Source organism: Electrona antarctica, assembly GCF_951216825.1.
Source record: "Electrona antarctica genome assembly, chromosome: 9".
Lineage (NCBI taxonomy): Eukaryota > Metazoa > Chordata > Actinopteri > Myctophiformes > Myctophidae > Electrona > Electrona antarctica.
Window position 1 is genome coordinate 39076858 of NC_136790.1, and position 24998 is coordinate 39101855.

General features: G+C 41.4%; 4 protein-coding genes across 7 annotated transcripts; 3 read left to right on the forward strand and 1 right to left on the reverse strand.

Moving 5' to 3' along the window:
- Positions 1-750: 750 nt before the first annotated feature.
- On the forward strand, positions 751-7481 carry LOC306930457 (cyclin-L1-like). Of its 4 annotated transcripts, none has more exons than XR_013790891.1 (10): positions 751-1030; positions 1704-1778; positions 1921-2030; positions 2336-2459; positions 2865-2929; positions 3109-3208; positions 3452-3696; positions 5217-5307; positions 5453-5514; positions 7165-7238. XR_013790891.1 is itself a non-coding variant. In XM_079511442.1 (10 exons), the coding sequence occupies exons 1-10, from the start codon at positions 821-823 to the stop codon at positions 7316-7318; spliced, it is 1233 nt and encodes a 410-aa protein (XP_079367568.1). In that variant the 5' UTR covers positions 752-820; the 3' UTR covers positions 7319-7481. The 4 variants fall into 4 exon arrangements, 2 of the variants coding, with proteins under 2 accessions (XP_079367568.1, XP_079367567.1); XR_013790892.1 differs by having other exon boundaries at positions 5449-5514; positions 7165-7234; XM_079511442.1 differs by having other exon boundaries at positions 752-1030; positions 3452-3689; positions 5449-5514; positions 7165-7481.
- Positions 7482-10104: 2623 nt separating this feature from the next.
- Positions 10105-12828, forward strand: ora3.1 (olfactory receptor class A related 3, tandem duplicate 1; the record flags this gene model as incomplete). Its single annotated transcript, XM_079511455.1, has 4 exons — positions 10105-10485; positions 11362-11625; positions 11872-12117; positions 12616-12828. Exons 1-4 carry the CDS (start codon positions 10189-10191, stop codon positions 12826-12828), a joined length of 1020 nt encoding a protein of 339 aa, XP_079367581.1. The 5' UTR covers positions 10105-10188.
- Positions 12829-13278: 450 nt separating this feature from the next.
- On the reverse strand, positions 13279-22780 carry ora4 (olfactory receptor class A related 4). The gene is made up of 2 exons (XM_079511458.1): positions 22017-22780; positions 13279-14359 (listed from the first exon to the last, which is right to left on the reverse strand). The coding sequence occupies exon 2, from the start codon at positions 14186-14188 to the stop codon at positions 13334-13336; it is 855 nt and encodes a 284-aa protein (XP_079367584.1). The 5' UTR covers positions 14189-14359; positions 22017-22780; the 3' UTR covers positions 13279-13333.
- ssu72 (SSU72 homolog, RNA polymerase II CTD phosphatase) lies at positions 20679-24531 on the forward strand. The gene is made up of 5 exons (XM_079511465.1): positions 20679-20968; positions 21780-21923; positions 22789-22928; positions 23089-23207; positions 23403-24531. The coding sequence occupies exons 1-5, from the start codon at positions 20889-20891 to the stop codon at positions 23502-23504; spliced, it is 585 nt and encodes a 194-aa protein (XP_079367591.1). The 5' UTR covers positions 20679-20888; the 3' UTR covers positions 23505-24531.
- Positions 24532-24998: the final 467 nt, after the last annotated feature.

Below are 24998 nucleotides of genomic sequence, written 5' to 3' on the forward strand. Positions count from 1 at the left end.
TCAAATCTTAGTGGTTTGCCAATTATGTGCATTAAGTGCATTTGCACTATTCTCGCGGCCCAGCTGTGGGCCATGGTCCACAGGTTGGGAGTCACTGGTGCTGTATATATTTTGTATCATCTGAGGATTCAGAAGGAGGATAACAAAGTCATGGAGGATTTGGAAAGGGAGAGGATGCAGAAGGAGGATAGAAAAGTCATGGAGGAATTGGAAAGGGAGAGGATGCAGGGGAACAAGGCCAATCACATTTTCACAGATGCCTCCAAGAGAGTGAAACTGTGAAAGGGTACGTGGATTCCAGGGTTTTGCTATCTAGATTACTGGCCTCCAGATCACTCAGGGCAGACGGCTGTCAGATGGGGGTGTCAGCCTTGATATGGGCAGACTGCAGTACAATAAGTAGAAAGGGTGAGGGCACAGCAGGTGTCAGGTGGTCATCTGCTTTGATTTAGGAGCTGCATTGATGGCTCTGTAGGGGAGAAGGTCACAGGACAGAGATCTGACCTCATCTCTGAACACCTGACAGCTCTACAGCTGGTCAGGTCTCTAGACCTGACGTAGAGTGGGGTTTTTAACCCAGCTCATGTGGGTGTGAAAGGCTGTCGATGTGGCAGACACAGTATAATATGTCCTGAATAGAATGTGTATTAATGAATGAACTTGGTAGTTTAGTGGGCAGTAGTAGTCGTACCCAAGACCAACCAGTGAGAGGCAGCAATGTGCCATATCATAGTCTGTCTGCCGGAAAAGTCAAAAGAAGAAGAAAGAAAGACTGGTACGACGACGTAGGTTTTACGACAGTGGAGTATTATCAGCTATCATGGCGCCCGGAGATGCAGAGGGGATTCTTATAGGAAATAAGATATATTCCGAAGTTCACCTGACTTTAGGTGGCTGCCAGTTACCTCCTGAACGTCTGCAGAAAAGCCCCTCTGCTGAACATGGGCTGGCGGCCGACAAGGAGGAGCAGCTCAGGCTGCGGGGCTGCGAGATGATCCAGGCAGCAGGCATACTGCTGAGACTCCCACAGGTTGGTTAGCCACGTGAGCTAATGCTAGCATAACTTTTATGGTTTAAATCATTAATGATACGTGTATTGGCCAGGCATTGATATAGAGACCAGGCATTGGCAACTTATTTACACATCGTGGTTACAAAAAAGAACACCTAAAGTTATCAAGCAAGCAATTAAATAGAAGATGTGGCCACTAACGTAACCATCTTATCCAGAGCTACTCAGTGGCATGAATGAACCCTGGTCTATTGTTGAAGCCAGTCGTTAGAAAAACACACAGACAATGTAGCTGTAGCTGGTAGTGAGCTTAAAAGCATTGCTTAGAATAACAATTTTTTATCATTTCATCAATGTTTGTAAGTACGTAGTAAGGGAAAGTTAATATGTAGGGCAATGTAAGAGTTTGATTGATTGATTGAAAAATGTATTAACAGTTTGCAGAATTACAGTACATTTCAAGCACAAACTCAATACAAAGGCTGTTAACTGTGAGTGGACGACCCAATTAAGCATTACACTAGTTTCCAATAGGGTCCACAATGTTCAATTCATCAGAGCCAGGATAGCTGCAAGAATGCCCTGTAGAGCTCTAATATTGAGTGAACAAATATCTCACATTTACTTACTAAAGAATTTGCTATTTTCTATGACAATAACACTGTTATTATCCTTGATTGTATTTCTCCAGGTAGCCATGGCCACTGGACAGATTCTCTTCCACAGGTTCTACTATTGCAAGTCATTTGTTCGACACTGTGCGGAGGTAGGCTACGTTATTATTATTGCTAGTTCCCACACAACTCGTATAAATTAAAATTGGCTAATGAAAATGTTGATAAGTTTAAGTATGTATGTGCATAATTAGTAGTGTCTTCCCGGGGTTCATGTACACTTGTAATTTCCAGCTGGTTGCCATGGCATGTGTCCACCTGGCCTCAAAGATAGAGGAGGAGCCACGCAGGGTGCGGGATGTCTTGAACGTCTTTCACCATCTTAAGTACCACAAAAGGGGAAAGTAAGGCTTCCACCTGTTGACATCTTTGTAACAAAACAACTTGAAACGCTATTTCTGCTTACCTCCTAACCAGGGTGTCTTTAAAATGTTCTCAAGTGTGGTCTCACTGGTCTGTTTGAAAGAACTGCCCCCCCCCCCCCCTCCCTCTTATTCCCCAGTGAATCGGCTACATTCCCGTTTGTGTCAAGCCTCATGCTTTGTCGTACAATGGTGTCATTCACCAAAAATACAGATTTTCAAGTAAAAAAATAATAATGGGATACGTTGCATGTAAATCAGATGGTCTTTTGTTGTTTGGTCGATAGAGGCCTGTGTCCCTCCTTGTCCCTGGATGCTGCCTACATCAACATGAAAGCAAAGGTCATCAAAGCAGAGAGAAGACTTCTAAAGGAGCTGGGCTTCTGTGTGCATGTCAAACATCCCCACAAGGTAAGCTTTAGCAGCAGCAACATCTAGTATCCTGTCTTCTGTCTCTTGGCAACACAGGTGCAGTACTTAGTTTAGACAGATTTTGGTTTAGACTAGTCATTGGTTAGACCAGTCATAAAACTACAACCTATCTCAAACCCTCACCCTAAACCTAACCTCCCACGGGGCAGCACACCTAAACCTAACCTTAACCCATGTCTAACCAATGACTAGTCTAAACTACAGTAAGTATGCACCCCGGCAACACATCACACAATTTGACCATGTTCAATTAAGATGTATTCACTTATCGTCTTGTGTCATAAAAGTATTTGTATTTTGACATGAGCTTCCATGCTGGCAATATTGATTTGAATTGTGAGATTACTAAACTGGTTCCTTATTGGTCTCTGTCCTTTGTCACAGATAATAGTCATGTACCTTCAGGTGCTGGAGTGTGAAAAGAACACAAAGCTGGTGCAGATGGCTTGGTAGGCACTTGAATATCTCTTATAGCATGTCTGTCTGTTTTCTGTTTCTCATGAAATGATCATCTGAAAACGTCTAATCATGTGTAGTAGTCTCATTGCAATAACGTAATATAAGAATCAAATTTACTACTAGATTTATGTTTACTCATGTTTTCTTATCTGTTGGCTTTGCCGCTTAGGAACTACATGAATGATAGCTTGAGAACAGATGTGTTTTTGAGGTTCAGCAGTGAGACAGTGGCCTGTGCTTGTATCTACCTGTCAACCAGATTATTACAGGTTTGTGGTTACCAGTCCATCATCCACAAAATATTGTTAACTCCACATGCTTAACTCAGCTGAACATCAGTGACCCAAAATGCCTATTTAACTATACTACAGTGACATACTTGCTTACATCAATGATACGTTGCGTTTGAAGTTGCCCCGGGTGGAACACAGGGATTGATTGTTCCACACAAACACTGCTGTTATATGATGGTCATTACATGTGTAAACTGACATATTGATATATTCCTACAGATTCCCCTCCCAGATCAGCCACCCTGGTTCCAGTTATTTGGGGCATTAGAAGAGGACCTGAAGGAGATCTGTTTGAGGATTCTGAGGCTCTATTCCCTCCCGCAAGTCTCCTTCTCTAGTTTACTGCGCCATGTGGACCAGTGTCGTCAGGCTCTGGATGAGGCCAAAGCCAAACTAGGACCCATTGGAACCCCAACTTTAGAGCCGCCAACCTGTTTTTCCCCATCATCTAAAGCAGGTGAATTGTTAGTTAAACATCTTTGTTCTTTGCCTTTTTTGCAGCAGCAGCACAGTTCATGTCAAGAGAAGCAGTGTCTGATAAGAAAATATATCTATGTATTAACTGTAGAGTAGAGCCCTGCACAGGCCCAAAACTTCAACCTGAGCCTGGCCCTGGTCCGTGGAGTTCAAGCCGGGGTCGGCCCCAACCCTACGAGGGTCTGCAATGCTCGACTCGAGACAGTAATTTTAATCTCTCTGAAGTGTGTTTACTTGCACTGAAACTTATTAAACATAATTACAAGAAATACATACTAGGCTCAATGAATAAAGCCAAGTTTTATGGTCTACCTTTTTTTTTTTATTGTGAACTGTGAAGAATGATCTTTCAAACGTTACATCTCCAAGAAGTAAATATCCATGGAACAGTTGTGTAGGCATAGGCTACATATTTAATAGGCTGCTTCTATTATAGTGAGCCCAATAGTGTACAATCCTCATTCATGTTTATTTTGTGTCACAAGCGCTGTGCATTGCATCCACATTTCAACTTCAGGCTGGGGTGTCCGCTGGCCAAGTGGTCCAGGCGCATGCCACATATAGGCTTTGGCCTGACAGCGTGTCGCGTCGAGTCCCGTTCATGAAGACCTTTGCTGCATGTCTCTCCCCTTCTCTCTCCCTCTTCACTTGATACTATCGGTGAAGGTGGAAGGGCCAAAAACAAATCTTTTAAAAAAAAAAGAACTTCAGGCTCAGATCTTCAGAGGCTAACGTAATTAACTTAACATAACTAACGCAACTTGGACTCACTGAATTCCTCCTTTCATTGTCAATTTAAGGAGCGCCATGAGAGAGGTTCAATTTACGGGTAAATACTGTTGCTCGATGGTTGACGAGAGTTACTCAGGATCAATCTGAGACATGCACATGTCCAACCTAAAGTATCAATACAAACCATTGGATTGTGGCGAGGCCCTCCGGGGCTTGTTGTGCTTGCAGAGCTCTACTGTATAGGGCTTGTAATTAACAACCTGCCAAATGCTGTTTGTCGGGTGACACTGTGAGGTTACTAGCTAAGCTGGCGTAATGAATCGAGCATATCTGTGAAGTGGGCTGAAGCCATAACAGGACACAGTTCCCCCACCTACAATTTTCAGGAACATAGTGATGGTGCTGTGATTGTGTAATGCAACCATTGGCTTGCTCTGACACTTGATCTAGTACCCACATTGGCTTGTAATCCAAAACGTTAATTTTAAGCCGTGTGTGTGTGTGTGTGTGTGTGTGTGTGTGTGTGTGTGTGTGTGTGTGTGTGTGTGTGTGTGTGTGTGTGTGTGTGTGTGTGTGTGTGTGTGTGTGTGTGTGTGTGTGTGTGTGTGTGTGTGTGTGTGTGTGTGTGTGTGTGTGTGTGTGTGTGTGTGTGTGTGTGTGTGTGTGTGTGTGTGTGTGTGCCTGCATATCTGTATGCACCTTTTCTGCCTCTTTATCCCTGAACTGCATATTGATAGAACATGGATTTAAGCCTTTTTTTCTTTTTTCTTTTCAGAGTCACCTGCTGTATCACATCCTATTCAAGAGTGTCCTCTGTCTCAAGTTGCTCTCAGGAATGTCTGCCGAAAACTCAGTAATGGAGACGGGTATGTTTGCGTCTTTCTATATTGGTTGGAGGCATTTGATGAAAATACATTTCAGCCATCAGCCCCAACATGCTTTGCACATAATGGTTGTGATTATGATGATTGTTGCTTTTTTAATTTTCCTCCACACGACCCATTCAGAAAGACCAGGAAGAGTCGAAGTGCTGAGAGGAGGGAGAGTCATTCCAACACCCCTCCTAAACGCAGGTAATGGAGATCAGTGCATGTGTAAAATATTCCTAGTTTTTGCTAATTTGGGGTTCTTCTAACAAAGAATTTTAAATTTGAACTCTCATATTTTCTCCTCACCTGCCATGTTTTCTCACTCCAAATTAAAACCAGGAATTACAAGGCAAGAAAAATGACATGCCAAGGTCATTGCTTTGATCTGACTCCTGAAAAGGAAATCTGCATTGAAGTGATATCTAGTTATAATATTCTTCATTGTATAAAGAACCAAAGTTCTCCATGGCAAGTAATTTGGCGATTCAAAAACGATTCTATTAAGCTGTGATCAAAGAACAATATGAACCACATTTTTACAAACGTAGACAAAAAAAGCAGTCATGACAAGAGAGCTTGTGTTGTTGCAGTGCTATATCCTTACCATGGTTGCTAGGCAACGCCTTGCTCAGCCTCTCCTGGACCTGTTTTGCTGTGCGCAGCCATTCACTTCCTGGTTTACGTCAAGGATAGTCTAAGAAGGATGAGACGCGAAGACCGTACGGGCGACGCCATGTTGCTTATGGTGCTCCATGGAAGGAAAGAAACATGCGCAGTTGAGACCAAGGAAGCTGAACGCGGAAGTGTTGGCTGCATATAGCCCATTGCGCATGTTTCTTTCCTTCCAAAGCAACATGGCGTCGCCCATACGGTCTTCGCGTCTCATCCTTCTTAGACTATCCTTGGTTTACGTCAAGGAAGCTTTGAGAAGGAAGAGAAGTGGTCACGTGACTGGGCTGCGCCATGACACTTTCATGGACGCTTTCATGGGAGCCAAACTACCCGGAAGTTTGGCAGAATGCACTGGGAGCTCAGTGACCAGCTCATGAACAAACATTATTTATGAATGACTGAGACACAAACAGAAGACATGTAACACATATTGTCTGCTGTGTTGCTTTTTGATGTGTACACTGTTCATTTTTATAGAGGTATGGTATCTAAAGAGCACAAAGTACCTTTCTGAACGTACCAAGTATCGCGAGACTTCCCACCATTTCCTGTCTGGCAGCCAAATCTCGCGATACTTAGGAGCCAGAAACGATACCTGCTGCTGTTTAGATCCTCAGATCAAATTATATACTGTGCACTCTGTGCACATCAAAAAGTAAGTGATTAGAAAACAACCTGTGATATGTCTTCTTTTATATTCCTGAACTGATTATGACAATGATCTCAATTGTTCATAAATAATGTTTGTTATGAGCTGGTCCAGCCGGCTCCATTCACTGCCATGTATTCATTGCACTTCCGGTGTTCCGGAGTTTGGCTCCCATGAAAGTGTCCATGAAAGTGTCATGGCGCAGCCCAGTCACGTGACCACTTCTCTTCCATCTCAAAGCTTCCTTGGTTTACGTCCCGACAAACTTCCTTATTTCTCTGAATTCCACAGAAATGGAAGGCGGGGGATTTCTCCCTCATCTGCTTGGCACTCTTTATTCTGAAAGAAATCCCCAGTAATATAATATAATTGCTGCCAAAAATAGCTTTTGAATAGAGAAAATCAGAAAATTAATTGAGTGTTTTTGTTTTTAGCTTAAAACTTTTAAAACACATTTTGAAAAATAGCATGGAGGTACCAGCTGGACAATGACTGACATAAATCTACTCTTGCACTCCTTTTTCCTCTTTCAGGCGCAGTCGCAGTGTCTCTTCTCCTTCCCGTTCGAAAAAACACAGAGACAGAGAGAGAGACCGAGAAAGGAACCGAGCCAGAGACAGAGAGCGTAAAGAACGCGACAGGGATCGGGGAAGAGAAAGGAGAGATGAGTACTCGCGCAGAAGATGATTTATCACCATAGAAATTATCATGGACCAAGCAAAGGCTTTTTCAAAATGGTTTATTACTTTTGTACATTTTTTATGTTTTTTATTTTGGGAAAACTGCCCCAAGATCACACATGCAAACTAAATGCAAATTTGTTTTTGTATTAAAATGGCTTTAGATTATATCCTACTTGTGTTTTTTTCCCCCCCTTTTCTAAAATGTTAATATTTGATTTTGGTTTCCCTACCATAGGGTCAAGGGCAAGGCCCATTTTGGTTTGCAGACCCATTTCTTTTTTAGGTTGTGAGAAAATAAACCTACCGGTATATAGGCTAAAATGACCCGTACACTTACACAATTGGGCCAAACTTTATTTAAGTTGGTCAACCTTCAGGCATCTCAAATGCTGATCAGGTGTGCATAAGACTTTTGTAAGTATATATTTTTCTCTCTTCCAATGTTTTTATTGTGTTTTCTCAATTATTGACATACATTACATTACAAAGACGTACATAAAACTAAAACAAAAAAACAATGCCAGCAAATAATACAGAAAAAAGTAGCAGTCAAGTATACTCCCATCATACAGTTGAACTCATGCTTTATATATATATATATATATATATATATATATACTCCCATCATACAGTTGAACTCGTACTTAATATATATATACACTCCCATCATAGTTGAACTCATGCTTTATATAAATATATATATACACTCCCATCATACAGTTGAACTCATGCTTTATATAAATATATATATACACTCCCATCATACAGTTGAACTCGTACTTAATATATATATATACACTCCCATCATAGTTGAACTCATGCTTTATATAAATATATATATACACTCCCATCATACAGTTGAACTCATACTTTATACACTCACACAGTTACACCCATACATATTACTCTTTCTCCATTCCTCTTTTAAGAATCTTGCAATAGGTGACCAATCTCTAACAAAGTCAGCAAGAGTGCCTCTTAATACATATGATAACCTCTCCATTGGCAGTATGAGTTTTTCATACCATAAGTTTATGTCTGGGCGATCCTCATCTAACCATTTTTGTAGAATTGTAAGCTGTGTGGCGTATAGGGCTATTCGTAAAATGTATTTATACCTTCAATCATAATCGGAATCCAAACCCAGTACCAGGTTCACTGGGTTTAACTGTATCCTGATCTCAAAAACTTTCAATAGTTTCAAAAGTATATAATTTTTAACTAAATTCATAGCAAAGTGAGCTTACAGATCGTCTAGTTTCATTATTTTCTAAATTAGTGCATAAGTCGTTAATTCATTATTTGTTTTTAGTACTTTTGGATCCCGGGGAGACAATAAATAGTATCTTTTGGCTCTTGAGCTCAAAAGGCTTGGGAACCCTTGACTTGACGGTTGCAGCGACGTAAATGAGTAAAATGTCAGTAACATTTGCAGAAAGATGACAAAATGAAGTATGTTCATTTGGTACGCTGGTTCTACAACAATTTAAAACAAATGGAACCAAAGGGGGAAATTAATACAGAGGATTTTACTATGTTACCCGATGGAGCAGCAGGGAAAGGTTAGTGTAAGAATTGGGTGATCTTTGACTGATTTGCACACATGCATAACATTCTGTTTGTATTTACTGTAAACCTCTGCGCCCAACACAAAAACATGTAGGCACATGCACTCACGGGCAAACAGGATTGCACTTCCCTGGGGATGTCATCATGCTCTAATGAATAGAACTGCAAAGGAAGCCTCTTTCAATAAGGCTAACTGATTAATCTCTTGTGTTTTATTACCATGCACCTTGAGTTCCCTAAGTGATGCAGTAAAGTCCTGCCAGTGGATGTCTACTTGATAGTCAAAGCAAAACCACAATGTAGAAATACTTTGCTACAAGAAAAAGTCCTCTTTGGGTAGCTTTACCTATAATAATAATAATAATAATAATAATAATACTACTACTACATCATAATTAATCATCAGCTAATATATGTTTAGTAATAATGTTCTAAATCTGCAAAGTAAAGTTGTTAAATGAATTGTACAATACAATATTCGCCTTGAGTTGTGGAGTACTTGAAGGTAACTTTCTTCATATAATTGGTCCTAAAAAAATAAGCTTTTTTTTTTCCTACTAGGAGGGCTGTGGGCAGTTCAGAAACCCGTCTTCCAGTGTCGTCATCGATGGGGAATCCAAGCTAATAGAAACCGCAGGTTTTCTATTCCTGAAAAATTACAATGCAATAATGGAAGCCTCGCGATAATAAAAAAATAATCTTTTGAAAATAAAACAATAATCTGCCTAAAGATGATGTCACTGGAAGAGGGGTTTCTGCACTACCCACAGTCCTCATGAGACATAGACCAAATAGATTATTTTAATTAGTGAGGACCAATTATATGAAGATAGGTTTAAAAGTGGTGATGTCGTCCTTTAAATGATTACTTTAAATAAAAGTACCTCAAAATGATACTTTACAGTACTTGAATGTACTTAGTTACTTTACACCACTGAGGGTGCTTTGTAATGCTCCCCCTTCCTGTGTGTATTCAATATTATCTACAGGACTTGTGTTACCAAAACATGCTGGAAAAGCTGCTTGGCTGTCAGTTCAGGGCAGGTGCTGACGTCGTCTTCTCAATCTTCTGAGACGTAAGAGAAGGAAGGAGCATCCAAGCCATATAAAGCAAATACAGGCTTAATTTGCAGGTACCTAATAAAGGACTATTGACCTTTGGGAATATGAAATCACGGAGGATGCTGCCGGAGTATGGACAATCGTGAGGAACAACAAAATGAAGATGGAGAGTAATATGATGGCAATGATTTAGCTTTTTAATTGTTTTGCAAAATAAGGTGTATTGTTCATGTTCTTGCTCAAATGGCTAGCTCTCATCATGGAGATCATGACTTTAATCATGGAAATGCAGTCGAAGACCTTGTGGGGATGGGACTCCGTGTCTCTGTGTCCCCTGCACAAACGTCGTTCTACATCATCCTCGTACTGCTGGGCATTATTGGAAATGCCATTGTGGTTGGGGTGATTGGCGAGAGTGTGCTCAAGGACCCCAGTGGGGGACGTAACTCAGACATCATTCTAATCAACATGGCCCTGTCCAACCTGCTAGTGTCTGTGCTGAGGAATGCACTCCTGGTCATCTCAGATTTGGGACTGGAGGTAAGCTACTGTTTGTTGGCTATGAAACAAACAAAATGGAGTTAGGTTAAGGGGACAGAATAGAATGATAATGAGGAGTGATTTGCAGTCTTGTATTGTGCCAGTGACCTGTATTCATATCCATGCAAAAATGGCACGTTACAACTCTGTAAACTTAAGAAATGTTTATTAAAATAATTAAAGAACTCATTTGAAACTTTGCAAGATGACATCAAAGCAACAAAAGCCATTTAAACCAGACAGGTTACAGATGCCCCTGTATTGGGAAATGAGTGGGCATTATACAACCATGCATACCAGCTAAGTGGCCTTGTAATTAGTGTGTCCGCAACTGAGACTGGGAGGTTGGAGTTCGATCCCGGTTGCATCGGGGTCCCTGCGACATAGCGTCATGTCCAGGGGGTGTACTTCAATCAAGCTGCCTCATACAGAAACAGCTCATGACTCGGCAAGGCTTAATTATACAAAGGGGTTGTCACAAAATCAGTTTGGGTACCGCTGTTCTACACAATGAAAAATCATCAGTGTTCATTTAGCTCTTGAGCACTGCTGTGCATTTAACCACTTTAACCATAGTGGCCCTATTTTGGTCATTGCAGGCACACATTTAAAAAAAACAGCTGTTCTACAAGCTCACAATATTGCATTGCCACAAATTGTGAGCTTGTAGATTTTGTAGATTTTGAATCGGGCTTATGTGGTTAAACTGCCAGTGTATGGTACTGGTTTAATTTTCCAAAATGCTGTAAGTATGTGGTAGTGACAGAGAGCTGGGGAACTTAGTAATGGCAAGTGTGAAGAGAATGTGTAATAGAATGTAATAGAATGTGTAATGTGTAATAGACAGATGCTGTCACCCACCTCTCTCCTCTTTAGCTGTACTCATCCAAGGAGATGTGTCAAGTCCTCATGGGGGTGTGGGTATGGCTTCGCTCAGTCAATGTGTGGTCGACACTTTTCCTCAGTGCATTCCACTTCCAGACCTTAAGACGTGTGTCTCCGCCCGCAGCCAGCTTTCATGGGCCTCGAAGTCCCCCCAAATCTCTGCTCTTGGGCCTGTCCCTCATCTGGCTGATCAACTACCTCTACTCCATCCCTGCTCACATATTCGCTACGAGTGGAAACCAGAACAGCACAGAGGTGGGAGTCTGCTATAACATAAGTACAGTATAGGCTAATTGGAGGATTGTCTGTTCAAATTCCTTCTGTGACAAGAAAGATGGTGTTTGGAGCTTCAATCCCCTACACAGTGGGGTCATTTCTAATAAATGTAAATCACAGATTCAGATATTTTATTATTTTTAGATATTTTACTTGTTCCATTTTGAAGTGGTTTTGCATGACACCTGAACACCCCTGCACCATATTACCATACTTCTCTCCTAGACACTAATGTTGGTGAGCAGCACCACGCGCCCCCTGTTGGGCTGTGTGTGGAACTTCCCCTCCAGCTACAGTGGCCTGGCTTATGCTACCACCTCCATGGTGATTCATGAAACAATGCCCATCATCCTGATGGCCATTACCAACCTGGGCTCCCTTTATACCCTCTATTCCCATGGCAGGATGCGAAGTTCAGCACAAGATGCACCTGTCATGAAACGAGTACCGGCTGAGAGACGAGCAGCCAAGGTGAGGGGAAGGATATTGACGACATTGACTTTAAGCTACAGTTGAGTGCCACCGATATTGTCCCTTATCATTTGACCCATTTAGGCCTGACCTCAACATTTTTAAAAATCCTTCTAAATCCTCCAGTTTTCTGAAATAAATATTTTCACGATTTAAAAAAAATAGCAGACCTACAAGCTCATAGCGCGCCACCGAGTGGCGCGCTATGAGCTTGTAGATCTGCTATTTTTCAATAGCTAAATTATAGCTATTTTGCGCAGATCACGCAAACCTCAGCAAAAAGAAAAGGACAATATCGATGGCCTCCAACTGTACATAGGTAGATGAATATACAGATCACGTTATACATGTGTGTATTGTTATTATACTAAGATTAAATACAAAATGCAAACAAATTACTAAATAATTTAATCAGTTATTTATTGGGGACAAAGTAAACAAAACATATTCATCCGAAAATAATCATATGCCACTTTTTTTTCTCTTTTATGACTCCAGGTTATTCTTGCCCTCATCATGCTTTTCATTCTATCCTGGGGAACCAGCATTATCTCTGTCAACTATTTCAACTACAACCGTGGTTCATCAGCTGAATTCCTTCTTGTTATTGCTCGCTTTGCCAACATTATCTTTATAGCCATGTCACCCATTGTTCTAGCAGTTGGTCACCGGAGGTTGCGTACCGTCTTCAGGGCTGTAATAACTCACTGACAGCAATGGGAGAGCCTTGGATTTCTTATCATATGTGAGTTATTTTAGCACAGGAGTCTCAGTTCATACAATAGAGCTAAATATAAATGCTGCATTGCACATGGATTCTCTCTGTGTTTTCAGTCTCTCCATTGCATACCTATCAAATGAATTGCCAGATAAATCACAAAAAAATAGAACAAAAGAAGTTGATCAAAGCAGATTTGTTTTAAGTGCTGCAACAGGCCAGCAAAGGCAAAAATGTTGATCTGAGACAAGCATCTGAACGGCCAGAGGTGCGGATTTACATTCCTTTTAAATGCTTCTGTATTAAAAATGCAATATCTAAAAATAAGATTCTGTCATTTATTGTTTACTATTTACATTGCAACAATGACATTCTATCGAATATAAAACTTTTGGATTTGGATTCACATAGTCACCCCACTATGTTTTGCTAGTATGAAATTATGAATGAACTGCTAATAAGACTCAAGGACATTAAAATTACATTCACATTTTGTTCTTACTTGTTTTTTGTTTTTACACTCTCCTCCACTTTTATGACTTGTCTCACATTTTGGACAGAGAAAATATTCTCTTTCATCTTTTTATCTTGCTTCTCTGGAGATTCACTCTCAAAGTCTGTGTCCTCTTTGCGACACTTAAAGACTTTGGACCACCCCAGCAGCATACTGGTGATTCTTCTCCTCAGCTTGCCGTGTCCCAGGGCCACCACCGTGGGGCTAAATCCTACAAACACAGATGCGGCGAAATGGGCCACAGTGAGCAGCCCCTCGGAATGGTGTCCCCCATCGTGGTTGTAGTAAGTAACTGCAGCAACCTGCAGTGCCCAGCAGACCACAAAGAGTGACACCAGAGACATGATCACATGACCTGCCTTACGCTCACTTGACACATGCCTTTCCAGTTCCCCCTGGGTCGCTCCAGACGCTCCACCGGCGGTGACAGCTCGTATATGCTTGGCCAGGGCATGCAGGGTTGCCAGGTTGGTGCAGACCATTAGCACCAACGGTGCCACCTCGTTAAATGCCAACGAGGTGGAGGCGAAGGCTGCACCCTGTTCAGGTGAGGGGAACTCCCACACACACCCGAGAAGAGGTCTGGTGGTGCAGCTGATCACCATGAGCTCCACAGTGGCATTGCCATGAACGTGAGTGGTGTACACCAGAGCTGGCAAAGAGAACACCAGATTGGCCCCCCACACCACCCCTAGGACCACCCATACCCGCCGCCTCTCCCGCTGCTGAGCAAGAGGCCCGAAGGCTACGTGCTGGCGCTTCAGGGTTGCACAGTGGAAGGCACTCAGGGCCAGAGTCACCCAGCAGCCTACAGCTCGCCACCATACCCACAGCAACATGAAGAGGCGACACCAGCCGGGGGACAAGGACACATCCAAGCCCAGGTCCGATATAAAGATGGGCACTGTGCGGAAAAGCGATGTCAACAAGTTGGCCAACGACAGATGTACCAGAATAGTGTCAGAGGGAGGGAGTCGCCGAGACGGACTGTCATTGGCTGACTGAAGCACCTGAGGTTAAAGAGAACACAGGGGACAGACATTGATTAAAATCTAGCTGTATCACAAAAACACTGAAGTCCTGGGATCTTTCTATTTTCATTTGCAACTGTTTAGTGCTCTCTCACCACATGGATGACCAAGATGTTTCCCACTATGCCAGTGAAGACCAGAAGTCCAAATAAAAAAGCATCAATAGTGAGAACCTCCGACATCACATCATCCTCAACATGGCAATGCCATTTATTTTTTGTCCGTGGCAATCATATAGGCTACTTGTATGAAGTCACCCTTACTCACCCTACCTGGGCTTCATTTGAGCCACTCCTATAATGTTTCTCATTCATCTGTATTTTATAGACATGCTGATCCAGCCCAAAGACAGTGCTGTACCTTCCCCATTGCTGACCCTGCGCAAGGTCAATTTACTTTGATATCTTGTTGCTTGGTTACTCTACCAGCACAAGCTGATTTTGGCAGTTTTTCCACATCAGTAAGGAACTGCAAACATATAGGACCCCTGTCAATTGAAATGATACAGGTCACATTGGATGTTATGTTATTTATTAGTGTGTATTTATTTTGTTCATTGTGTGCCCTGTACTGTATTTACACCCATTATCCTATTCAAATGGGTAAAAGAGCTTGGTGAACAATGACTACAAGCACCATTTGTAACATATATGTTTACAAATACGTATGATACATTTTAGCCTATTATTATTGCGACCGGAGGTTGCGTTTACTATGAAAACCTGCATCTCCCGTCTGTTAGTCACCCATGTCTCCATATATGGTATTGTGCCTCGTGACATCTCGTGACATCATGGAGACCTTAGATCTCCATATATGGTTGTCAATCCATCAACCATACATGGAGAAGACTGGATCATCACCTAGATCTGCATATGTGGAGCCAGCCAGCAACTCTACATCCGACCTCAAACCCTTAGATGTCCATATATGGAGCTGACCTGTTCAGACATTCCATATGTTGATCCTTTCCACCCGTCTTTCCTGTTCTGACATTCCATATGTTGATCTGACCTCATCAAACCCTATACATTCAAGACACGCTCCATATAGCCAGTACAGAATTCATTCCATATGTTGATCTGACCCCTCATGCCAAAGCGCCAGCGCTCACCCAGCAGTCTGCCGTCACCCAAGCGGATGCGTGCACGCGACACTTCTCACCCTCAGGGCGTCTTACTGGTTATTGTATTATTATTATTTTACGTTATACTTTTATTTTACTTTTTATCTTACTCATCAAATGGTCTTAGATGTCCATAGCAACCAAATGCCAGACACTCAGAAAAGCAGATAAGGGATAATGGATCAGGGAGGATGCTTATCTGTTATTCTCCAAAGGTCTTATTAAGACAGTCAGTCCCACTGATGCAGCATTTTCTCTTATTAGTCAGCCCTGCATGCTCTCCCTTGGTACAGATTGTTTACTGGTTTGCAGAGTTTCTCTTTTGGTGAAAGCCAAGGGCATAATTGATCAGAACTGCCCTTGCCACGAACTGCTGAGTATCGCTGAAGTGTATCACTGTCACAACAATGTGACACAGTGGAATATACAGTGACAATTTCAATGTTATCTAAATTTGAAGAAATTACATTTGCTCCCATTTTCAGACCTTATTCTTAATCTCAAGCCTGTTGTATAGTGCCGCATTTATTTATTTTTGTATGGTCCCATTGGCCTAACACTAAGACTACCAACACAAATAAAATAAATAGAATATTAGACAGAATAATAATGTAATAGTATTTTCGTGTTAAATACGGTATTACACCTCCGGGGGCCGCTGTAGACCATTTTATATCCAGCATCCAGAAAACGTATTGGCATCTGTGTTGTTGTGTATGTCACTTAAAACCTTTGAGCAAAAAAAGAAGAAAATGGAAACATTAAAAATAAAGCCCCCGGAGTTGAAAGATTGAAGACATGTCATAAACCACAGATAATACCAAATTAAATGTAGCTAGTGGTTGCAAATTATTTAATAGGTAGCGTAGACACGCCACGGTAGGGTAGAGCGCCTAGAAAGGTGGGTGATGCCTATCACCAGAGGGACGTTCCATGCAGTTTCTATCTTTTGGACGCATAGTTTCATTGGTTCTTTATTATTATACTGATTGATTGATTGATTGATTGATTGATTGATTGAAGTAGGCTATTTATTAACATATTGTAGAATTACAGTACATTTCAAGTACAACTCAATACAAAACTGTTAACTGTGGACGACACCATAAAGCATATACTTGTTTACCACCATGTTCAATTCATCATAAAACAATAATACCGTGTCGCTGTCTTTCACCGACAGCTGGACAATTGAGTGGGAACTTGAAAGAGAAAGGGGCGACTCTCTCTTTTATACTAATTGACTGCTGACAAATATTTGGCACACTGGCGGCACGCATGCACTTAAGCTCGATTCCACGCATATTGACTGGCTGCACAGTGTACACACGCACACCTCCAGCCATCAAAGCCTTGCGTCCAGACATGAAGAAATACAGGCTACAGCACAAGCACAGCACAAGTCTGCACATGTGATGGCACATAGCGGCTGCGGCATTCTTTCTTTCCACAAAAGTAAGTAAGTTTGTTTTTCGAGAAACCATTATGAATTACGGCAGTGTGCGGAATAATGAGGTGACCTAGCTCGGAAGGAAGGCTTTTCACCGTTGATGCATTACATGGTAGCTTAGCTTCTGCAAGGTCATAGCCTACTTGAATCTCGTTCTGGCTCTATGATTAAATGTTATTTTTGTCCCAGATGCAGATTTCTCCCGTTAATGGAAGCGACTGGATTTGCAGACAGACATTCCATCATGCGCATTAGAACGACCCTTCTTATGGCAGACATCAGCCTGCCTTGTCTCTCTGTAGATCTCATCCACTATGTCTGAAAACAATTCAAAAGGAAGGGAGATGAAAAGTCAACGAAGACCAACACTGTTCGCCTTATCAGTACTCTTACTCTGCACATTTCAAAGGACAACCAGCTTGAGGCAAGCACGCGGCAGCTCAGCATCCTCAGCATCAGCACCCACGTCTCCATCAAAGGTGGGCAGCACAAATCCACTGGGTGTGCCCCAAAACCAGCTGAAGAAGACTAACATAAGTTGGACAAATTTCAGCAATGAAACCACCGTCAATCATGGTAATGACAGTAGGCCTACACCAAAGATTAAGGGGGAATCTGGCCATGTGAATAACTTACTCTACAACACCAGCAGAGACAATACTCCCACTGTGATATCAGAAAGGTCAAGACCAAGTTGGAAGGAGGAGGCAGGAGGGGCACCAATCTGTGCCTACAGAGTGATTGAGGGCGGCATCAGTGGGCAGCTGTGTTTTCGAAACACCCAATTTCGTTTCCAGTGCAGTCAGAGTGATTGCAGGACTGTAAAGTCGTTGGGGAGCTTGGTGGCAAATATTCTTGCAAATGGCAGTGTGCTGTTACAATGGGCACATAATGGTGCTGGGGAAAACGTTCATAAAGCCAAAGCGATAATGACTGACCATGAAGTAACTGCAAATGTAAGTGGACAAAAGGCACTTTTTACTCCTCCGCCAAAGACTGTTTTAAATGGGAAAAACCACAGGAATGGTGGCTTCGAGTTAAGCTGCTGGTGGAATGGAAGCTATACACAGTTTGAGTGTGCTGCTGTCCGCCTTGCCTCCGGCTGCAGGGATTTTCTATTGACCGAGTTGCATGAGAACATCCCGTACCGCATCTGCCTGCGTTCCTTGTTGCACTCGGAACCGGCCGTGAGAGCAGACCTGGACTGTGTAGAGTTTACTGTGGCTCCCTCTGGGATGCAGGACATTGTGATCGCCATGACAACTGTGGGAGGAGCTATCTGCGTGATGCTGGTCATCATCTGTCTGCTGGTGGCCTACATCACGGAGAACATCATGAGCCCGGCGACACAGCACACATATGCCTACCATACACACTCTCGCCACTGACTTCCACATCACCATCAAACAACAATCAGTAAACAAAACAGGCTACACATCTCACTCACATAATGCAACACAATTGCATCCTTAATTAACCATAGGCTATCTAATCTCACATTAATAATGATGTTTGATTAAGCCACATAACATGGAATGAACATCCAAATGTGATTGAAATCAAACACAATTTCAGGGAGTGAGTACAATAACACTATAACCAAAACTATTGATTACCTGCATTTAGCATATGGATCACAATGGCCACTGTGTCATTTTTTTGGTCATTATATAGGCCTACTGTTAGTATAAGTCTGTACAAGTCAGTATGTTATAAATGTTTGCAGTGAATAGGAATGAGAAAAAACAAAGTTGTTGCTGAATGTTATTAAATACACTCTTGAGTAGGCCTACATGCCATTGCTGTTACACAGAAATCTAAGTTAATGGAGGGTCATCCATGAAGTTCATCTGCTGCATGTATTCTGTCCATGCAGGCTAGGTCTCTTTTACACCTGATTTATGCTTTGCTGTATAATGATGTAGCATGCCGAACATAGCCGATCTACAAGCTTACAATGTGTGCACAACGCATTGTGAACTCGTAGAGCTGCTATGTTCTGCAAGCAACCATGTACTATAGGCTTTAGGCTATATGTATTTGTATGATTAGACAATTACATATAGAGGGTATGCACGTGAGTGACATCATCATCATACCTGGAAGTTATGTTGGACTACTGAGTGGCAAAAAACTATACTTTCTGGTGTTGACAACCAATACATCCAAACAGAAAAGTCCTATCTGATTGCATTCAACGAACTCACTTTGCCACCCGATTTGCCACTCACTTTATGACCTATGTAACCTCCACTTACATTTAGAACAGAATTGATTGGGTTTCTTTTCATTTTTGCACCATGAAATTATAGAATGGACAAAGGTAACTGTTTTGATCTTTTGGTGGACTTGTCTCTCCTCTTTGTTATGCGTGTACAGCCTTTGAAAAGAATTTAGGCTGCCCATATGTCCAGTAATTCATTAATTCAGACAATAAAGTACTATAAAAGGTCCATTGCATAATTTACATCTGTGGTGTGTATGTGACTTGTGTTTTGTGTGATTTTACAAATTTCAAAATGATAATTGGATACCGGTAATCAAACTGAAAACAAAACTAGATAGATAGATAGATAGATAGATAGATAGATAGATAGATAGATACCGGTAGTTGATATAGTAGACATTGCTGTTGTATTTCATTAAACAACACTCAATCTGCTACAAAGAAAAATAGCAAAGTGATTATATAACCTAGATTTAAATAACTAAGCCCCCCCCCCCAAAAAAAGTCCTTGCAGTCTTGTTTCCATCTAGGCCCTATCCAATCAATTCATATAGACATGACATGAATAATAACAACACAATTCTAAATCATCAATAACAACAAATAATCACACACGTGTGAAGTGAGTGGTGCAACTCTGTGTGGGGGTGGTGCGGAAGTTCCAGACCCACAGGAACGCATCCAGGGTGCCGGCCCGATTCCGGCGAGCCGCCCCGTGTCCAAAACGGCTGAGAAATGACAGTTACCGTGTGGGGGTTCCTATACTGTACCCTGTACTGTACTGTACTGTACTGTACTGTACTGTACTGTACTGTACTGTACTGTACTGTACTGTACTGTACTGGCACACCCGAAATCATCATATATACAGTTAATATGTGCGTGTGTTTGTGTGTGTGTTAGGTTGCGCACAGGTGGTGAAAAACAACCATGCTGTTTTCGTGCTCAGACGCACCCACCCAGCCAGCCACACACATAGCTCCGTAAGGGAGTGGTTGCACCACTCAAAAATCAATCATTCCAGGAAATAAAAAACTGTAAGTAGCCTACAGAGTGGGGAAAAAGGAAGAGGGTGGTGTTGGGGGGAAGGATCATTTCCTCTCAAAGGTGAATTTTTAGGCCTGTTTTAAAGGATGCATGTAATTGTTCAGAGATGCTTCCTTCTATATTTGTGATTGATACAAAAGGATGCTAAAAGGATAACCCATTGAATTTCCATTGTGTATTCAATTAATTGAGACATTTAAATAGCCTACAAACAATAATATACAAAACATAATATATGTGGATAATAATAATACATTATTATTATTATAAGTTTAGCCTTATGAGGAAAATAGCAGATATACAAACTTACAGCGCGTCTTGGTGCAACGCGTCGTAAGCTTGTAGATCAGTTATTTTCGACGCGCGACACTGTCGTACGACGAAGTACAGGCGACCCCTTTGATGTTCGGGGAAACACAACCCTCCAATGATGTCACCGTTTAAAGCCGTAGTCGTCGTCGGTAGCTCTCTCTCTCTAGAACGCTCCGCCATTTTAACATTCGCCTCTTGTGAAAGATAGGCATAGTGCTGCTCAGCCGTTCTGTTCAATGACCAGTGTTTAGTTCATTTCGATGTAGAAAAGGCTTCTCTGGCTATTCCTCGGGAGATTCAACAAACTTACTTCTAAAATCTTAACATTTATAACCGAAGAGTCGCAATGCCGAGCCACCCGCTGCGCGTGGCGGTGGTGTGCTCGAGTAACCAGAACCGCAGTATGGAAGCGCACAATATCCTCAGGTAAAAATGACCAGAACCAAGAACCAGAGCCTACACTACAGAGAAGAGAAGACCGCCACTGCAGTTATTCAAGACGTTTCGACGTGCTGCCACGCCGTTGTATCATTCAGCCTCCCCAACAACAACTCGTCCTCTCGGCCTCATCACTGCTCGACAATGGCCTCGGAATCTGCACAGATCTAACGTTACACTACCATCGCAGTGGCGCACGTTTACTTTGGGATATTGATTGTTTTGTTTTTAATTCGTGGCCATCAAACCTTTTAACACTTAATTTGTTTTCATTACATCGTACAGGTCCTCAGAACGTCACTTTATATTTGATACGTCGATACTAGTAACTAGAGTTGTCCAAATTCTGTACACGAGCGCCCTCTTTAAAAACATATTCCCGGAAGCGTAAACTAACTCATCTTGTTTTATCTACCAGATCTTTTTTCATTTTTAATTGGGCAAATATAAGGTTGTTAAAAATGTCCTCAAAGTTTAGCTATCGCATAATGTGCACATCACCAAGAATGACCAATTCGCATTGGCTAACTCCTGGACTTGAACAAAGGATTGTCAGTAGTTGAGTCACTGTTAGTGACTAAACTAAAACTCCCTGGCACTGCACCCTGTTCCATCAAGACTTGCTTTTTCCAGTAGTTTCTAGTGTGGTCACCTGAAAAGAGAAAGTTGCCTTTGTATGATAACTGCTTTCTAAGATTTAAAAGGGATGTTAATGTTCTTGTATAAAATGCTTAAAATTGACTGTCCCCAGTGTCCCGTATATTTCTTTAACCTTTCTTGCCTTGTCTTCTCTCTGCAGCAAACGGGGATTTGCTGTGCGTTCATTTGGAACAGGGTCTCATGTGAAGCTACCCGGCCCTGCCCCGGATAAGCCCAATGTCTATGACTTCAAAACAACATATGAACAGATGTACAACGACCTGGTCCGCAAGGACAAGGAACTGTATCCCCTGTGCATTCATACACCCATCAAAAACACACAATCATATGGAGACACACAGATTTGAATACAGATTCGTGAACACAGCCTTCTTACCTTTATGTGAGGAATTCATGATCGTGTGATGGCTTTGGAGCACGCCATTGGAGAGATGGGTGACTTACTATGACAAATATTTGTACCGTGGTATTTGCTTATTATTCTGCATACTTGATAGGCAAGTTAAGCGTTACAATAACAGACCTACCTATTTATGTGATGGGGAAATCAAAGGTATTTTCAACAAATGTCACTCACATTTACAATTTGTAAGAGTCGGGCATGCCCAATGCATAATCATGGTCTTCCATACATGCAACTCTAGGTTTACCTTTTAGCAGTCTTGTAGTTGTCAATACACCTTAAATAGCATTTCAGTCATGTAGTGGAAAAGTATACATTTGTTTTTATGGAGGTGAAGCAATAACGTTGGTGTGTACCAGGTTACTTTTTCAGAACTGCTAGTAATGGTTAAGTAATGGTCAAAATTGTATTTATGAGACACCAAGCAATACATGAATATAGCTATTGGTGTTAAGCAATATCCTGGCTTTTAAATTGTTCCCTTGACACACCACCAGATGGCAGTGTTTCTGTATTGCAGAAATGGTGCCATATTTTGTATACATTGATACAGGTTTATATATTTTTGGAGATGTCTGAAATGTCCCTGCATTCACATTCATAGTTTTACAAGATGGTCTTGCCACCTCCTATCAAACGGCAATGAGTGAGATCATCTTTCTGCAGGTTTGAGGATGGGGTTTAGCTGTCTAGGGATGTCTTTCGCTTCCTCCTGCTTGTGTTCCTTAGCTTTCTAATTCCTCAGGTACACACAGAATGGAATTCTGCACATGCTGGACCGCAACAAGCGGATCAAATCGAGACCTGAACGTTTTCAGAATTGTAAGGACCTGTTTGACCTGGTCATCACCTGTGAGGAGAGAGTTTACGACCAAGTACTGGAGGGTGAGGATATTGTCTTGTAATCAATTTTAAGCATGTCACGTTAAACAACCAAGAGGTGACTTCAATGTGTTCTGAATTCTGATAGGCATTTTAGAGACCTTTTTATGAATATGTGAGGGACTTTTCTGTACATGAACCCTGTTCTGTTTACGCCCCACAGATCTGAGCTCCAGGGAGCAGGAGACGTTTCAACCAGTGCATGTAATCAACGTAGATATTCAGGACAATCACGAAGAAGCCACACTTGGAGCCTTCCTTATCTGTGAGCTGTGTCAATGTGTGAGTTTCTGCCAGCATATATTTCCTGCATTATAGTCACACTTTGTCAGAATAGCACGCTTATGCTAAATGGAGAAATTGCATATATTTGTACTTCACACCGTGGTTTACTGGCAAAGTATTAAAACATGGTAGATTAGATTGTTTTGTACAATAATTTGTGCTGATGAGCTGGAATGTGTCTTAACTCTTTAGATCCAGCACACTGATGACATGGAGAATGAAATCGATGAGCTGCTGCAGGAATTTGAGGACAAAAGCAACAGGCCTTTCCTCCATACTGTCTGCTTCTACTGATGGTCCAGACAAGTTTTGCAATAAAAACATGCCCCTGCGCGACACAAACAGTACAAACACACATCTATATTTTCCTCTGTTGTCCATGGCCCACACACAAAAAGCTTTTGATCAACTGCTGGTGGAACAGACAACTTGTATCTGCAAAATGTAAGTTTTCTTTTTTTTTTTTTTTTCTCCCCATTTCCCTTTTCTTCAGGAATGGGCAAATATTACATTACATACTTATTGATGCCAATATAATTTGATATCTAGATGACTTCAGAAAGTTTCGAGGGCCCAAGTTTTGCAGCAGATCTCAAACAAATGAACACAAACTTTGTTCAGTTCAGGGCGGTAGTGGGGTTGCAGTTACAGTTACGTTGTCTCCACAACGGCAGTGAAATTGTGAGGGCTTTTAATTCTACACAGAGGAACAGGGTTCATTGCTTTAATGCCTTCCCTGTGGATCAAGGTCAGGCTAAGGGCATCCTGCAGTGAAACCACTCACCCACGTCTCCTCAGGGAGAGCAAGTCGCCTTTGTCAGACAACTGATTATTGTTCTTCAGTTTAGTTTAGTTTTTTCTTTTTCTTTTTTTCTTTATTATTGCACATTGATGCTAAATGAGTTTATATTACAAATGACAATTGTATTTGTGTATGACATGTCTCATTTGACCCCTCACTGGGGATAGTGTAAATGTGTTAAATGAGATCAGAGAGGACATTTATTGAACTGAATGCGTGCGACTGTGTTGTAGTTAGAATAATTGAATGTGGGGTTTATTAGTAAATAACCAAACTGAGACTATGGGTTCTCTTTTCCCCACTTTGTTTTCGTTAATGTGTTGATTGATTTCATATTTAAAGTCAGATTTGCTACCTTTCAGGGCATAAGATTTTCTTCTTTCTTTCTTTCCTTTTGTAAATGTCAAATAATTGAAACATTGTAATTATTTGCAATCTGCAAGCTCAGTCCAGAGTGCCTGAATTTCCGTATGTACATATGAATCCACTAAATAAAACGAACATCTCTTGAAAAACACATCTTGACTCTTTGTTTTTCTTTTGGCTTATTTGACTTATCAATTATGTTTTATAATGATTATATTAACCTAGGCCTACATTTATTGAAGTAGGCTTCAGCTTGACAGCTTCTATTGCAATGCAATCCACAATCATTTTAGTCTGTAGGCCTATACGGCTTGGTCACTATTACAACATAGCTACTAAAGTTCTTGATATTAAATTATCATTGTGCTCCATTAAAAAAAACATTGTTTTATATATCTAAACATGTTTAATTGCATCAATATTAACCGCTAATCAACAGACTGGCTTTGGTTAGCCTCGGATATTTATGGTAGACATTCGGATAGACTGACAGAATAAATTATGTGAAATACATATGTTAAGCCTATCTGGGCGATTGTGTGCGATTCGCACAACTAACTGCTTAGCTATTTGCTGTTCAAACTATAAGCGCTTTTATGAAGACTCATGCAGGCATGTCT

Excerpts from the sequence above, each read along its gene's own strand:
- LOC306930457 (XM_079511441.1), top strand. The coding sequence starts at position 821 with ATGGCGCCCGGAGATGCAGAGGGGATTCTTATAGGAAATAAGATATAT. Across the intron at positions 2,031-2,335 it reads AAGTACCACAAAAGGGGAAA|AGGCCTGTGTCCCTCCTTGT; the intron begins GTAAGGCTTCCA and ends TTTGGTCGATAG. Across the intron at positions 3,209-3,451 it reads TGTCAACCAGATTATTACAG|ATTCCCCTCCCAGATCAGCC; the intron begins GTTTGTGGTTAC and ends ATATTCCTACAG.
- ora4 (XM_079511458.1), bottom strand. The coding sequence starts at position 14,188 with ATGTTGCTGTGGGTATGGTGGCGAGCTGTAGGCTGCTGGGTGACTCTG.
- ssu72 (XM_079511465.1), top strand. The coding sequence starts at position 20,889 with ATGCCGAGCCACCCGCTGCGCGTGGCGGTGGTGTGCTCGAGTAACCAG. Across the intron at positions 20,969-21,779 it reads GAAGCGCACAATATCCTCAG|CAAACGGGGATTTGCTGTGC; the intron begins GTAAAAATGACC and ends TTCTCTCTGCAG. Across the intron at positions 23,208-23,402 it reads TCTGTGAGCTGTGTCAATGT|ATCCAGCACACTGATGACAT; the intron begins GTGAGTTTCTGC and ends TTAACTCTTTAG.